Source organism: Lactuca serriola, chromosome 3 (assembly GCF_051521515.1).
Source record: "Lactuca serriola cultivar US96UC23 chromosome 3, Lser_US96UC23_V15, whole genome shotgun sequence".
Classification (NCBI taxonomy): domain Eukaryota; kingdom Viridiplantae; phylum Streptophyta; class Magnoliopsida; order Asterales; family Asteraceae; genus Lactuca; species Lactuca serriola.
In genome coordinates this window covers 91634436-91652277 of record NC_136410.1, presented here as the reverse complement: position 1 = coordinate 91652277, position 17842 = coordinate 91634436, and the positions used below count along the sequence as shown (strand labels likewise).

Genomic DNA, 17842 nt, shown 5'->3' with positions numbered 1-17842 from the left:
ATAATATCATTTAACATTACATCCATGTCATGCCATATCATGTTGAAATGAAATGAAAGGGAGATAAGACATAAACCAGAAAGAAATTGCAATCTTCGTTGACTTATTTGTATACTACTACAAACATATATATGTGACGTTTCTTAACAAAAAGCCTTTCAAATGAATTCATATTGACACAATGCATATAGAAACTTATGGAAAGATAAGAACACTGAAAGTACACTATATCAATAAGCCCAGAGATGTTAATTCATAGCCGATCCTTCATTAAAAGATTTGAAACTTGTTGCATTGTTGGTCTTTCATGTGGATTGGAGTTCAAACATGCCCTTGAGAGACCCAAAATCAACTTAACTTGTTTCTCTACTTGTGATGAGGGGGGAGGTATCCGACTATCTCCCACGGTAGCTGGCACCAGATAATCAGCAGCAGACAATGTTGATAAAGATGTTAGGAGATCTCCTGGATGCTTTCCCATTATCACTTCTACCGCAACAACTCCAAAACTACACATCGCATTTCTCATTTGCCACCATTGTATAAGCAAGCTCTACATCCAAAGAAACATAAGATAAAAAAAAAGCTATATCAACCCCACAAGATTCTAATATGTACATATACATATTTGTATATATTATGAAACTTAAGCAGATGTAGAACTACAATCACAAGATTGTGTTACCTGGCGCGATATAACCAAAGGTCCCTGCAATTACGGTCCAGTTAGATGAATCGAGCTTTAAAAGCTTGGATGTGCCAAAATCAGAAATGTGCGCCTCATAATCAGAATCAAGAAGGATGTTGGCTATGGATATGTCTCTATGAATTATAGGAGGTGAGCAGTCGTGATGCATATAAGCCAAACCATTAGCTACACCCTTTACAATATTTACCCTTTTCAACCAATCCAATTCTTTTGCTAAGACATCCCTTCTTAAGATTGATCCAAGACTTCCATTTTCAAGGTACTCATAAATCAAAAATGAGTGGCGAACATGGGAGCAATATCCATAGAGTTTCACTATGTTTCGATGCCTTATGTTTGTTAACGCTCGTACCTCATTAAGAAATCCATTATGATCAAAATTCTCAGATGATGATGGATGGAGTTTCTTGACAGCTACCACATTGTTAGTTTGTAGCTCGGCTTTGTACACAGTCCCATATCCTCCGGTCCCAATGCAGTATGCTTCATCGAAATCATTCGTTGCCTTCAAGATATCAACATACACTACTTTTCCATCAAAACTGGTAATAGAAAAATAGTCACCACTTTCTTCGTCCGATGGTTTTTGGGGAGACTTTTTCTTTTGTTGTTGATAAGCAGTGAGGCCATATGTTAATGCACCAAGTAAAACAGCCCCGATAAGAGGGAGCATAATTACAAAGATAAGCTTATGATGAAAGGGATCATTTTTCTTCTTCATAATCCGACTAGGACAAAGTTTCACTCCCGTAACATTCCCACACAAATCTGGATTGCTTTCTATGGACGCATTCAAAAAGTTAGAGCAATAGGGTATTGGACCTGAGAGCTCATTGTAAGAAAGGTTGATCTCAATCCCGTTTGGCAAACTTGTAAATGCATCAGGAATTGAACCAGATAGTCTATTGTGAGAAAGATCCAATTTTTGCAAACTTTGCAAACTTTGAACTTCAGATGGTATCTTTTCCGTGACGAAATTACGAGATAAATCAAGTTCTGTAAGCTGAACTAATTTACCAATCTGGGATGGAATTTTCTCACTGAGCTTGTTAGTACTAAGATTCAAATAGTGGATATGTGCCCATTGATCAATACTTCTTGGAATCGAACCATTCAATCTATTTTTGGATAGATCGAGTACTTCAAGAACACTACAAAATCCAAGATCTACAGGTATAACACCTGAAAGTTGGTTGCTAGCCAAGGACAAATACAACATTCTTTTCATCTTCCCAAACTCCTTTGGGATCTCACCAACCAAATGATTCGAAGACATATTAAGTCTTTGTAGTTGAGTTAAATTTCCGAACTCTGGTGGAAGAGAACCACTAATTTGATTGTTGTTCATCTTAAAATCATCGAGAGACTTCAACTTCCCAAGTTCAATCGGAATGGGACCTGCAAGCTCATTATCATACATATAAAGGAGATTTAAACATTCCAAATCACCAAATGATGAAGGAATAGAACCACTAAGTTGATTGTTGTACACCACAAGATGTGTGAGAGACTTCAAATTCCCAAGTTCAGTAGGAATGGGACCAGAGAGTTGATTTTTCTCCAAATAAAGGCGATTTAAAGATGTCAAATTACCCAATAACGAAGGAATAGAGCCATTAAGTTGATTCTTGCTCACAGAAAGACCAGTGAGAGACTTCAAATTCCCAAGTTCAATAGGAATGGGACCAGAGAGTTGATTGTCGTACAAATAAAGGACCTTCAGAGATATCAAATTACCCAATGATGAAGGAATAGAGCCATTAAGTTGATTCCTACCCACCTCAAGATCAGTGAGAGACTTCAAATTGCCAAGTTCAGTAGGAATGGGACCAGAAATTTGATTGTTGTACAAATAAAGGACTTTCAGAGATATCAAATTACCCAATAACGAAGGAATAGAGTCATTAAGTTGATTCTCGCTCACAGAAAGACCAGTGAGAGACTTCAAATTCCCAAGTTCAATAGGAATGGGACCAGAGAGTTGATTGTTGTACAAATAAAGGACCTTCAGAGATATCAAATTACCCAATGATGAAGGAATAGAGCCATTAAGTTGATTCTCAGCCACCTGAAGATTAGTGAGAGACTTCAAATTGCCAAGTTCAGTAGGAATGGGACCAGAGAGTTGATTTTTCTCCAAATAAAGGCTATTTAAAGATGTTAAATTACCTAATGACGAAGGAATAGAGCCATTAAGTTGATTCTTACTCAAATAAAGACTGGTGAGAGACTTCAAATTCCCAAGTTCAACAGGAATGAGACCAAAGAGTTGATTTTGGTACAAATAAAGGACATTCAAAGATGTCAAATTACCCAATGATGTAGGAATAGAACCACTAAGCTGATTGGTGTTCACCCAAAGATCAGTAAGAGACATCAAATTCCCAAGTTCAATAGGAATGAGACCAAAGAGTTGATTTTTCCACAAAGAAAGGATATTCAAAGATGTCAAATTACCCAATGATGAAGGAATAAACCACTAAGTTGATTGTCGCTCACATCAGGCTGATTCAGGGACTTCAAATTGCCAAGTTTAGTAGGAATGGGACCAGAGAGTTGATTTTTGTCCAAATAAAGGCGATTTAAAGATGTTAAATTACCCAATGACGAAGGAATAGAGCCATTAAGTTGATTCTTACTCAAATAAAGACCGGTGAGATACTTCAAATTCCCAAGTTCAACAGGAATGAGACCAAAGAGTTGATTTTGGTACAAATAAAGGACATTCAAAGATGTCAAATTACCCAATGATGTAGGAATAGAACCACTAAGCTGATTGGTGTTCACCCAAAGATCAGTAAGAGACATCAAATTCCCAAGTTCAATAGGAATGAGACCAAAGAGTTGATTTTTCCACAAAGAAAGGATATTCAAAGATGTCAAATTACCCAATGATGAAGGAATAAACCACTAAGTTGATTGTCGCTCACATCAGGCTGATTCAGGGACTTCAAATTGCCAAGTTTAGTAGGAATGGGACCAGAGAGTTGATTTTTGTCCAAATAAAGGCGATTTAAAGATGTTAAATTACCCAATGACGAAGGAATAGAGCCATTAAGTTGATTCTTACTCAAATAAAGACCGGTGAGATACTTCAAATTCCCAAGTTCAACAGGAATGAGACCAAAGAGTTGATTTTGGTACAAATAAAGGACATTCAAAGATGTCAAATTACCCAATGATGTAGGAATAGAACCACTAAGCTGATTGGTGTTCACCCAAAGATCAGTAAGAGACATCAAATTCCCAAGTTCAACAGGAATGAGACCAAAGAGTTGATTTTGGTACAAATAAAGGACATTCAAAGATGTCAAATTACCGAATGAAGAAGAAATTGAGCTAGATATATTGTTTGAATATAGGTACAAGATGGTTAGATGGTGCATGTTTCCTGTTTCAGGTGGGATTACTCCAGAAAACTTATTCTTTGAAAAATCAAGATGGATAAGTTTGGACAAGTGTCTTATTGCTGGTGGGATGGGGCCAAAGAAGTTGTTTAGACTGAGATCAAAATGTGTAAGATTGTGTAGTAAAGAGAATGAAAATTGATGAAGTGTACCCTTTAATCCAGATGATGTGAGGTTCAACTTCTGAATGCTCCCATCAGCATTACAAACTACTCCAAACCAAGAAGTGCATGGAACCGATGCACTGGAATTCAAAGGGAGGGGAATCCATGAAGAGAGCAAGGAGTTTTTTGGGATTTCAAGGCTTGCTTTCCATTTAAGAAGAGCATTGGCTTCCTCCAAAGAAGCAGAAGCGAAATTTGGTATGGGGGAGAGTGTGATGTTTAGTAAAGCCAGAGAGAAAAATAACAAGTTTGACATTATTTGCTTTGCCATGTTACTTTTAATAAAAAAAAAAAGGAATGATTTGCATGTCCTAATTTATATTTGAGCTACCTTTTTCTCTTGTTTTCTTTTTTCATGTACTTGAAAAGGAAATTTGAGCAATGTCATATTTTTCACAAGGAATGTCTTTTACGTTAGAAGTCGATGTCATATATTTCCACAAAGGAGTGTATTACACTTTGAATTGTATATATCTGTCATGACATTGATCCTTTTTTCTTAGAAAAATAAAAGTTCTTGTAACCCGAAATTTAGCAAGACACTAGGACTACAAAAAGACAACAGTATTAGATGTTATTGTTGGATTTAACAATGTAATACTATAACTTAACTTGATTATTTAGACATTTTTTTTCTGATAAATGCTAAATTGCTAATAGAAGTTTCTCTCAAACTGTGTTTTACTTGGTAATCAATTCTGTAACTGATGACTATTATAGAGATGATCCACGTCCAAATTGTTTGCATTGGTCAATGGAGATATGGATATATGGGTCCTTTAAAAGAATCTAAAAAACAAATGGACATGGTTTGTTCCTTGAACGTGTGAATGAGGGAAAGAATATAAATATGAAGATAATTAAATAAAATTGAATGGTTATTATTGTTCCCTGTATCTATTTCATCTGTTAATTCCTTTTATCTCCTGAAGTGTCTAAGACGTCTCATACTTGCATAGACTTAAAAATGAAGATAGTTAAATAAAAAGTGAAATACAACTGTATTATTGTTTGTTTCTCATATTTCCACAACTGATTAATTAGTTTACACAAATCATTAGAATTAATCTGCACATAGTATTTCTTGAATCAATTCTCTCTCTTAGGGTCCTTATCCTCACATATTAGTGACATCCAGTCATCCACTAATGTTCTTGGGTCCTCTCTACGTTAATGGGTCAATGGAGAGGACTTCCTATGGTCTTTCAAAAGAATCTAAAATAAATGAATGAACCTTTCATTAAACAAGGGAAAAGCAATGATTTAGAAAGTGTTATTTTTTTTGAATAACACCAAGCTATCATATTTTAATTTTTTTAGTTACAAAAGACCATGTATCTCACCAATAAAAAAAAATCATGAATCACCCATTTCAGAAAATGGGTTTTTCAGTGAATATTTTGTGAAAATGATGGTCAGTTCTAAAAAATTGCAATTTTTTTAACGACAAAGCTTCTACAAAGAGAAACATAAACAACTTTTAATGACATCTGCTCTCTTAAGATCATTTTATCTCATTTCAACTCACCTCATGTCAATTGAGCATTCAACACCAATCCCCGATCTCGTAAATCACCATGTACAATTCAAATAATAATGATAAATTAATAAGTGTAACTAATTACGAATTTTCAGTGGGTTAAACCCAACCACAAAGATGTACAACACTTATGATGCATCTAGTACAAATCCACATTGCACGTTGTATAAAAAATGAACAGAAAGTGAAGTGTGACCATTTCCTAGGTTTTGAAGAGTGAGGGGAAAATGAAGTGAATCTGAAAGAAGGTGAAAGGTAAAATGTGACCCCATCCTAGGGCATTAGTCTCACTTGTACAATACCACAGCCTCCCTTAATTACTCTAGTACATGTGCTCCCTTTTCAATTTAAATATCAACTCTTAAGATCCTGCTTATTTCTTGATTTCCAAATCACAAAGGAGTTGCTCCTACTGCTACTGCTATCATAAATCTATTATGTACATGAACTTAGCTCATATTACACTGTCAAAGCAACACTTGATATTTATGTTGTAATATCACTTCATTTTTTCTATACAGTTTCACCAAACATCGTCAATTATCGATATTACCTCAATTTTTGTATGAAATACAACTTTGAATCGGAATAAAAAATAACCTACTAATATTTTAGAACCCTCTTTATAGTTCCAGAACTTAAATCACTCATCTATTCAAATAAATTTGGAATTAATCAGTAATGTCCCCATTATAAAGAGAAAATTAAAAATATAGCTAAATTCCTTAATGACTTGGCAAAAAATAGTGTTTTTCCAAAAGGCCATTACGCTCACCTGAAATTTGAGATTCTCCAGCTGCGATTTGGCCTTGTTGGGCTAACATTTGGACCCATTTTTGGCCCATGGGTCGGAGGTTTATATATCTAAAATTCTGGAAATAGCCTTTATTTTTACATTTTCAACTTTAAGAAATCCTCTTTGGCTCTAAGGGTTCAAGAATATTATTCTCACAAAATACCTTCTATCAAGTCTAATACGACCCTTGTAGTTTAAAAGAAAACAATGATATTCTCCTTACACTTTCCAGAAAAACGTTATATCCCATCCCATGTACTTCCACGTACAACAATCAACCCTTATATTTCACATCTCAAATTAAAAAAAAAAAAAAAAAAAAAAAAAAAAAATACCAAGAGTTAAAATAATGGCTTTTCTAGCAAAGCCGAAAGATACATCTCGTTTAACTCAGGTCCTCGATCCAACTTCTTCCCAACCACCCACTTCACTTTATTAAACCCTACACTTTCCAAAAGTGGCACATAAACCCCTTCAAGTTCCTCCCCTACACAAAAGAAATGATCAAGCCAAAACAACCCACCAGGCCTTAAAACCCTATAAATATCAAAAATCAAAAAATGTAACAAAGTAGTCGGAATCCAATTACTCAATACATGCATCGAGTGAACTATATCCAAGGTGTTATCAAAAAACGGAAGCCTCTGTGAAACACTTATATACATAGGCACAACACCTCTTGATGCTATAAAACTATTAAAAGGACCATTTAAATTCATTGAAGTTGTTACTATCGTTATATTCCTTTCCATCATTCTAACTGCAAACGTCCCCACACCACCTCCGATATCAAGCCCGATTCGAATCGTTCCGTGTTTCTTCATTGCTAACGCTTCATCAATCGAGAAATCTGTTCCCGTTTTACCCTTGATCACCCACCGTGTTTTCTCTCTACCCTCAAGGTCAAAACAGTCTTTACAGTCATCAAAATGTTTTTGGTTGTGGGACCGGTTTATAAGGCATGAGTAGTTCTTGCATGTGTATGCTGTCCAAATGACTGATGAATCAGGTGGTGTTGACCAGAAGCTTTTGGGAAGTGGGTAGGGTTCGGTGTAGTCTGGCAGTGATGGTGGGCGACAGCGGCGGCGGGGGAGCGGCTCGCAGCCTTTGAGGAGAAGCTTTTGTGCTAAAAGTTCATCATCTGGGCAGGACCCGTTGACCGGGTAGCTCATGTAGTTTTTAAGTTCTTGAAAAAGGGTACACGGGCTGCCCACCGGAGGGTATAGTTTGTCTGAATCGAAATTTGAGTTCATTCCAAATGGGAGGTGTTTTGGTGAGGTGAAGGCAAGGAATTCTGGCGGGAGGTGGTGGTCGGACGGCGGTTGAATGGTGGAAGGATTGATCACCGGTGGTGGGATTAGGGAACAATTAGGGGAGTAGAAAGTTGGGAAGATGAATAAGGTTAAGAGATTTGATGACAAAAGGATGAAAAGATGGAATATGTCCATGGCTGACTTGAAATTAGATGGAGTCTTTTTAATGTTCTTATAAAAGGAAAAACAAATAAAGAATTGTTATTTCGTACTAACTATCAAGTTAATCAAATGTGTGTAGAGTTTTTTTTTTAATATATGTGAAGAAAGAATCTATTGGAAAGTAAGAGTAGGTATTATTTTTAATGAGTTTTCTCATATTTTAGTGTGTGAAATTGGTCTGGAGCTGGTAGAAGTTCGTCACTCAGCTGGGTTCAATGTAAGGCCAAGTTTATATTTTTCGGACATCATTTTTTAGCGAATAATACCATGATCTGCTAGCTTAAAAATGTGTAAATATTAGTTTTTGGTATCATAAATTGATAATATATGGTAATTTTTTGAAATTGGTAACTTGAATTTTGAATGGACCCACACCTTTCCATTAGCTAATCGAATATTGCCAAAATGTGGGCCGAAGCCCAAAATAATAACAAATAAACAAAGTTATCACTACACGTAGATAGGCTAAGGCCCACTTAGATTTGATTGTTTCACTTTTCCTGAAGTTTTTGAAATACGTACATTGTATTAAAAGTTACTACATGTTTAGCCACTAATATGACAACATCTGTATTCTACAACTAGTGGGACTTATAATAAATGCAGAAAATTATCACGTTAGCTTTGTAGGTAAATTGCTAATATGCAGAAAATTATTTATTTAAAAGAAATCTTGGGTATTTAAAGGTTGAAACTTAAGATGAATTTTTTATATTGCAATGAAGACGATAATGTTCGTGTTACGTTATCACAATGATACATAAACCACTCATTCTTCACTAATCAAATACAACTTTTGTCCATCTAAAATCATATCAACATCAAGAATTTTCTCTGCATCTTCTGTTACTATACAACAAGTGTCATAACTTTCCAACTTCAATTGTTCGGCTGCTGTTCTTATAAGTTGCTCTGTTGTTCGTGGAATCCATAAAACCACTCCACACGTGCTTTTGTCCTTCTCTTCCCATGGGTGAAATGCGTATACTGTACATTTCCTAGGATGCATTTTATCTGTCATCAAATACATATATATTTTGTCACTTGTCATGTTAGTCTCACAAACATGGCCTTAATAAGAAAAATATTAAGTTAAAAAGTTTGAAAAATACCTCTTATTTCTTGAGAACCTTCTGGAAGTTCTGACAACTGAGCATCTTTTGCTTCTTCAAGTAATTTGATCAACATCTCGTTTCCAGACATTCTCCCTTCATCAAGTGGAGTATTACCCCATCTACACATGTACATTCAAATTAACAAAACTAATACTAACAAATATATAACCAATTTAATTAGTTAAATATTTGATGAATTAATTAATTAATAATGGTGTATATACTATACCTGTCCTTTGATAGAACACTAGCTCCAGCTTCCACCAACAACTTGACAATTATATAAGATCCTTGTGATGCAGCCACATGAAGTGGAGTTCTAAAGTCATAATCTTTTGAATTTGGGTCAACCCCATTTGACAAAATCCTTCTTATGTAATCAATATCTCCTCTTGCTACACTTGTACACAAAAACCAACCAGCATCATCTATCTTCAATGAGCCTCCTTCTTTTACTAATATGGAAGCCACTTTATCATGTCCATTCTTAGTTGCTTCTAATAAAGGCGTGTTCCCAAAATTATCTATATATCACCAAGATTAATTAAACCATTAACACGAGTAAAACTGATGCATAAAAGTGAAAATATATGATATTAAAGATGGAAGGAAGTTTAATTACCTAAAACATTTAACTTCTACCTTGTCTTGAATAAGAAAAAGAGTGATATCTTCATATCCTTTTGATGCAGCAAGATGCTGTTTGTTCATTTCAAGAATTTGTTATAGTGCAAACTATAAATTTAGGATTTATTATTATTTGTTAAAAGTAGTTTAATTACCAATGATGTCCTTCCATCATAATCTTTCTTATTTAGATCAGCTCCAGCTCGAATCAAGCTTTTAAGCTGATACAAATCACCATAAAAAGCTGAACTGTTGACCCTGAGTGCAAGCTCAGCTTCATGTTTTCCAATGTGTAAAATGATATCTGTCTCCAATTGCTTCATGTGTGCATCTGATGAGTTAAACTGCATTATATCATATATTAATTTAGAAAAGCCAAATTAAATTCATATATATAAACTTAAATGAAGTTATTTGTGGGAAATGAATGAATTACCTCTACAAGATTGTTGAGAATTTTTCGTCCATCATGAAAATAAATCTCAAGGATGTTAGAGAAAGATTATTTTTCAAGGCGAAGAAGTCTACAAAGCTCACAAACTCGAACTGTGTTAGGCTGAGGAATGTTACAAAGAATAGAAACCTCTCCAAATGAACTATGAAGTTTTAGATTTGATACAGTCTCTTCAGATCCATCTTCACATATACCAATTTCCTCCTGTACGTACATAACTTCATTTCGTTTCATCAATCTTAATTAAAAACCCAAAAGGTTTACTTATTTTAATTAAAAAAAGAGAAGGAAGTTATACCAGTTCACCATGACAGATGAAATAAAGTTGCTCAACCGCATTGCTTTGTTCCATAATCACTTCCCCTGGGAGAAAAAACTCTTCATGCACTTTTGTTACAACTTGATTTATGAATTCTAAAGAGCATCCTTTGAAAAGTGAAACTTTTTCAATGTATGACTTGTATAGTGTTTGAGATATCTACAAAAATGACATTCACAACATCATTTCAAAGTACAATTTGCCTAAATAAGAAAAAGATTGAAAGTAGAAAGATGTAATTCTATCTTTGCACGAATGGAAATTGGAAGATCGCGAAGAACAGATCAGTGTAGTTGCTCTCCCAAATCTATTTCTATTCATGTATTTAAGAAGATCTGTCATTCTATCTCTATATCTTTTGTCTTTGATCCTTTCACTATTAAAGTTGTCATATTACCAATCAAATATGCCCCCAAAACCATATCAAATGACACATAAATAATTACAAATATCATTTCTCTCATACTCACCGCATGTATTTCACCATAAGCTGTACAAAGCACAAACAAACAAATCCACACAATTATGGCATTATACTTTTGATACTTTATCTTATTATAACAAATGAATGAAAGTAGGAGATACGGGCCCCCGCCAACACTCAAGAGATACGGGCCCACGCCCACACTCGGCTAACTCGGAGGTACGAGACTCGCCCACACTCCGCTGTGAGATTTGGGCCTCGCCCACACTCAGCCAGCTATGACATACGGGCCTCACCCACACTCATCTAACTATGAGGTACAGGCCTCGCCCACACTCAGCTATCTAGAACACACATACAAGTATCACACAATCAACAAGTATAATCAAATGTATCAATCCATATCTATACTTACATATTGCTAAGATACGGGTCCTACCCACACTTAGCTACTAATCAATACACATAACATATACGAGCCAGCCTTTGTGCCTTAGACATGTTCAAACCAGGAGGAAACTCACCTTGCACTGCTGAAGTCTTGTGGATAATTCTTTGGCTGCTGGCTGACAGATCCCCGAACTGTCAATTGTTAAAACAAATCCAATTAACCATTTGGGTTTCAATGCATAACCATAAATACACACTTGGGGTAAAAGGGCCATTTACCCCTAACATACTTTGGTCCAAAACCAAGGCCCAACTCATACTCCGAAGGCCCAAAAGTCAAATAATCAACCAAGGCCCAACATATGACCCAATTTTCCAAATTAGGACCAAACCTCTACATGGTCTTACCTTAAGGCCCAACCATTTATTTAGTCCAAACACTTGGCATTCTGATGGTCCAATATCTCATAATCATCGAGGCCCAATTATGGCCCATCTATGGCCCAATTTTCCAAATTGGGCCCAATCCTTTCCATTGTGCCTTATCCTAAAGCCCAATCCAAATATTATAGTTCATATACTTGTTCTTCGATGGCCCATCAATAGCCCAATCACCAAAGCCCAACAGAAAGGCCCAAATCAAGGCCTAACTGTAACACCGCAATTTTTCAAACAAATTTTAGAAAATTAAAATAGTTTATCTCTTTAACACTTTTCATAAAAATCCCATTTGTTTAAGTTGAAATACATAAATCTTTTGTTCAATCAATTAATAAACCAGGATCTTCAAAACAAACGCTTCCCCTGGTGAGTACAATTGAGTGGGTGTCGTCCTATGAACCTGAGAAACCTGAAATACATAACAGAAAACACTGTAAGCACGAAGCTTAGTGAGTTCCCCAAAATACCACTCTAACACATATTAGCCACTTAAGGCTATAACTCTGCGGGCCCTTGGGCCCTAAATCTGTGTGTCTCAATGGGACCCTCCAGTCCCAACTCTCTGTGGACCCTCTGGTCCTAACTCTATGGACCGAAGGGTCCTAACTCAGATAACTCAGATTCATGTATATCACATATCACAATAAATCTCAGAAAATAAGTAGCATATAATTACACTGGCACACAACTCTAAACCTAACTCTGTGGACCCTCTGGTCCTAGCTCTGTGGACCTTCCGGTCCTAACTCTGATATACACACAGCATAAATCACATAGAAATAATGCAGTGCCACACATCACATAAATAGCATACAATAACTCTGTTACATAACTCTAATTACCACTCAAGGTAAAGTATAGTGAGAAGACTCACCTGGTACCGCCAACTGAAGAACAAGATCACGCTGCTCCGACCACCGACACGAACTCCACCACTGAATCACCGAAACCAATAAATACCAATAACAACCAAAATACCCCTGGAAGTCAACTGGTCAACTCTTGGTCAAAGTCAAAGTCCTCAGTCAGAGCCAACCCTCCTGACTGACTCTACTCGCCGGGTCAACCCACTGACTCGTCGAGTCTCCATGCTCTGAAACTCCCATAACACGACTCAACTCGCTGAGTCGCTCCAAGACTCGCCGAGTCCCACAACTCTGAGTCAAACCGTACTTAATTCACTGAGTCATCCCTTGACTCACCGATTCTCAGTTTAATCAGAAAATGTTAGGACCTCAAGACTAGACTCGCAGAGTCCAAGAACAGACTCGCCGAGTCCAAGGCTATCTTTAACCAACTCGCCGAGTTGTTCTTCCAACTCGCCGAGTTTCTGCCTATCTTCATGCAACTCGCCGAGTGCACCCATGTGACTCGCCGAGTACCACTAGCTCGTAACCCATACAGAGGCTTTCCAAGCCATGCAGGGTCTCAAATGCATAGATCTACTATTATACAAGTCATCCATCACGTAAAGTGGCAAACTTTACGTGAATCCAAGGAGATCTAGGCATAATACACTCTTGGGCTAAGGTTTGGGGCTAAAAGACTTCATCATCAGCTCTTGAACAGGGACTTTATGCTCTTTTGGATCATCAATACTCTAGATCTAAGGTAGCAACCTCATATCTAACCTCCAAACTCAAGATAGCACTAGATATACACCCAAAAATCCCACAAATGATAGATCTAGATGGATAATAGCTCAAGCAATGAATCATTACCTCAAAAGAAGGCTCTAACAGAAGAATAAGTCAAAACCTTGAAAATCCCCTTGCTCCAAGCCTCTTAATCTTCAAAGAGCTCTTCAACAAGCACCCCTTCAAGATCCAAATGTTCTCTAATTCTCTCACAACGAATATTAGGGTTTCTGGACTTCAAGGGAGAGCAAAGAGGCTGGGGAGAGGGTATTATGTTCTTTATATAGGACCAAATCCCTGGGATTAGGGTTTTCTTCACACAACACCAACTCGTCGAGTCCAGCCACCGACTCGCTGAGTTGGCCACTAGATACGTGACCAGAAGCGCGACCATACTCGTCGAGTCTCCCCATGGACTCGCCGAGTTAACCATTCACATTTTCACTTTGAACCCTAAACATTGCACCCCTGAACTCGGGACGTTACAATTCTCCCCCACTTAAATTAGGCTTTGTCCTCGAAGCCTGCGGCAACACAACTCCAGAAACTACACTCGCAATGCACCACCTGTCATTGACCAAACCAGGTTCCTTAAAACACTACCACCAAAACTCAAAACCTAACTCTTCCCCTGCGGTGCCCAAACCACCGCCTCGTCCTCTGATACCCACACTTATCAACTGAGTATCACTCCATGATACTTCACTCGCTCTAAATCACAACGATCGCTTGACCCTTACACAACTAGACATCACCCTGGACCACTGGGTTCTAACCCGATACCAAACTGCTATCCATTCCCTTGATTAGCATAACCTTTATCGAATTCACTTATGGGACTCATCCCACTTTCAATCCGAATCCAACTCTTTTCTTTCTGTGCTGACAGGATGACCCATCCTACAGATCCTGAACAACTCTCCTGAGCTCTCCTTTTCAATCGTATACACATGCTGAGCCTGCTCTACATCCTCGGGTTGGAAAAACCTGACATACTGACGATACCATCCGACATCCCCAGGATGAATTACCACTATATACATAACCTCCTAATCACAAACATACTTAAATCCAAGGCTCTATTCTTGCATTTCTTCCGAACTCCTCTGGTCCTAAACCACCGGAGATTCTTCTGCAACCTTAACAGACACTCAACCCGGATGCGCTTCCATACCACTGGCATAGACACAGTGTTCAACCACCATACTCTTAATCATCCATTCTCTCTACGACTTTCACTTCCATGAACCAACACTCCTCCCGAATTTACATACCTTTCTCTTTCCTTACCCAAGGAAATCTACTTGTCAACCTTGCCACTTCAGACAAGTGTCACGGTGCTCACACCCCACTCTACACTATCCCTAGTAGAATACCCGTTACTCCATGTATCGCATATGCTCTGAATCTGCTCGCAAGGACTCTCGGGTCCATGCACCACCTCTTCCCAGCAAATGGGGGTCCGACACCTCCTCCTATACAACAGCTCAAAGGGTGGCATACCAATGCTCGAATGATGGTTGTTGTATAGGGAAACTCAGCCAAGAGTATATATGTGTCCCAACTCCCTCCGAAATCTAATACACATGCCCGAAGCATGTCTTCGAGTGTCTGAATCATCTACTCGCTCCGAAGTGTCCTCAGACATCACCATGATACACTCCAGCTCATTTCTCATATCCCACTTCGACACTGACCACCAGGTCAGCTTCTGACTCCACATCTGAACCTCCAAAGATAACCTATAACATGATCCAAAATATCTCACTAGCTTCCTCCCTGTGACCACTATCCCGGCCTAGTGACTCACAAGTCACGAAATTCTCTTTTCCTCATACGAAAAATACAATCCAACCGAGGATTGTCTCAACTTTGACCTCCAGTTCCGCCCTTGGTTCAACCACTAGGCTCCAAAAACTCTATACTAAGGATGCTCAAGCCTAAAACTCTTATGCATCATACCCTGATCGGGGAACACTCCAACCTCACACTCTCTTGCCGTCTAGTGAGTATTACGGCTCCCCGCAATAACACGACAGCCTCTGACTAGTGAGTACTATAGCTCCCCGTAGCACCACAACACCAACTGACTAGTGAGTACTACGGCTCCCCATAGTACCACGACTCCCTCTCTCTAACTTCTGAGTACTACGGCTCCCCGTAGCATCACAACACCCTCTGACTAGTGAATACTATGGCTCCCCATAGCTTCACCCTATACTCTCATTCTCATCCCAACGACACACTACGTCCACTAACTCATGCTCCGTAGACTATCATAGATAGCTACACACACTTATCCCACATATGCATCATAGACTCGGGTGGCAACCATTATAACAAAAACACTTACCTCTGCGGAGGTCCCCTTTCTTAAATAATCCCTCTTGATGTTAATACCTGATGGGCTCCCTCTGGAACCGAAAATACATAATTCACCACTGGTCGTCTCAAACTTAAGATTCTAAATAACTCCGATATCGGGACATTATTCCCGGTCACCACTAAACACCATTACAGGACATCACGGTGTCCTGCCTCAACCACTGATCTCCTACTCCCAGCACCATACAGACACAACAATTCGTTCCCTATGATCTCCATAAATAATTCTCCTTTTTACCCAATGCGCAAATTCAGTGTGTCCAAACACTCAATTGGAATACAAAGAAAGCGCTAACGCTTTAGAACACGCTGGTGATCCTCCGAAACCCTTTTCCCCTACTGCTCAATCCAAGCAAGAATACACATTCCGGTCCGGGGATTAACTGCTCGATAATCTTCTATCTAGAAGTTCTCAATCGTCTATACCATCATTACGAGTCTTCCCTTTGAAACGGCCCTGGCCACCACCAGATTCCTGACCGTTTGCCAACTGCCGAGGAGACACTCATCCTTTCTCAGACACATACCACATGCATTATCTCGCTCTGCTCCTTTCCTTGATCATCAATGACCCTGCCCTCATGAATTCGAGCTGCAGATTTCTGTATCCAAACCTTAAACTCTCTTGCACAAATATCTGGTTCCCTCAATAACATACCCAGTTCTCCCCCACTTAGGGTTCGAACCATCACCAATTGACACACACCATCCCACAGACAGCTTTCACTAGCAATATCGCACTTGCCCTTGGAAGGTGCTATGCAACGCCCGATAATCTCCTTTGGAACTTCTCATCATGACTGACTCTAGTTGTTCAAAGTCTCATACCATCCCAATACCGAACATCTCAACTGTCCAGTAATATCACCTCGACTTCTCAACCTCGACTTCTCAACCCAAGTTCCAACACCTGAATCATCACAAGAACAGGGACTCCACTCCCATACTCAATATCCATCATAGGCAGAAGAGCCGCCGCCCTGATATACTCGTCTGGATTGCCCACTGATACCGCTACCACACGCCCTAATATACTCAAATAGGGTGCAACATGGTCCTTGACCACCTCAGTCAAACCCGACTACCTGCTCATGATATATCTTTACCTTGCGGCAGACATGCTGCCTGATACTCTGGTGGAAAATCGTCATAAATGCCAATCCGCAGGGTTTTACTCCTAAACCCCAAAACCGAAATCTCACGTTTCTCCTGTTTCTCACAGAAACATAAATAGCACCCATCAGGTCACAGAAGGTGACATCTCCTCCATTGACTGATCACTCACTCAGGCCGCAATCCCCCACAAATGCCTTCTCTACAAATCCCTGAGTCTTGCGACTACATCTGACATCTTACCAATAATACTCTGAAATGCTCCCGACCTCCCTCTCAAGGGATGCCTCTACGGACTCAATCATGGCCCTTAGGCCTAAAACCCCATTGCGTCCAAACTCCACCAATCAATCCTGATCGGACAACCGGAGAATCACAAGCATCAACTGCTAAGAACCATGGTACTCAGCCCCTGACATCTCTTCTTAATCTGCTATAATGTATGGTACTCGAACCATGACATCACTCCTCAATCTGCTACGATGTATGGTACTCGAACCATGACATCACTCCTCAATCTACTACGATGTATGGTACTCGAAACATGACATCACTCCTCAATCTGCTACTTAGAACCTTCAGAATACTCCCTGTTTCGAGTATGGGTCCTTTGCTTTCGGTAGTACGGGCCCATACTACCTGCCATATCTACCCATACTTTCCACATGGACCATTCCAAAGCTCCTAAATAGCTGCTCAACCTTCTCGTTCACTAATTCCACCATGCATGCTCGCGCCTCAGTGAAATGCTCTACTCTGCTAGCTAAGGTCACCCCCACTTCTCCGCCATCAGCTACTGAAGAGCTCCTAACGATGCCAGTCATCTACCTCCTGAATATCGTCATA

At 38.8% G+C, this 17842-nt stretch overlaps 1 protein-coding gene and 2 pseudogenes across 3 annotated transcripts; all 3 read right to left on the bottom strand.

The window, feature by feature from the left end:
* Positions 1–78: 78 nt before the first annotated feature.
* LOC145095522 (uncharacterized) lies at positions 79–4551 on the bottom strand (annotated as a pseudogene). The gene is made up of 2 exons (XR_013703708.1): positions 686–4551; positions 79–553 (listed from the first exon to the last, which is right to left on the bottom strand). The product of XR_013703708.1 is annotated as an uncharacterized LOC145095522 (transcript).
* Positions 4552–6709: 2158 nt separating this feature from the next.
* Positions 6710–8107, bottom strand: LOC145092861 (putative methyltransferase At1g29790). Its single transcript, XM_079030849.1, has one exon. The coding sequence runs from the start codon at positions 8062–8064 to the stop codon at positions 6958–6960; it is 1107 nt and encodes a 368-aa protein (XP_078886975.1). The 5' UTR covers positions 8065–8107; the 3' UTR covers positions 6710–6957.
* A 753-nt stretch (positions 8108–8860) lies between these two features.
* Positions 8861–10761, bottom strand: LOC145092860 (potassium channel SKOR-like; annotated as a pseudogene). The gene is made up of 7 exons (XR_013702665.1): positions 10586–10761; positions 10270–10491; positions 9989–10177; positions 9836–9905; positions 9436–9730; positions 9204–9325; positions 8861–9105 (listed from the first exon to the last, which is right to left on the bottom strand). The product of XR_013702665.1 is annotated as a potassium channel SKOR-like (transcript).
* Positions 10762–17842: the final 7081 nt, after the last annotated feature.

Excerpts from the sequence above, each read along its gene's own strand:
- LOC145092861 (XM_079030849.1), bottom strand. The coding sequence starts at position 8,064 with ATGGACATATTCCATCTTTTCATCCTTTTGTCATCAAATCTCTTAACC.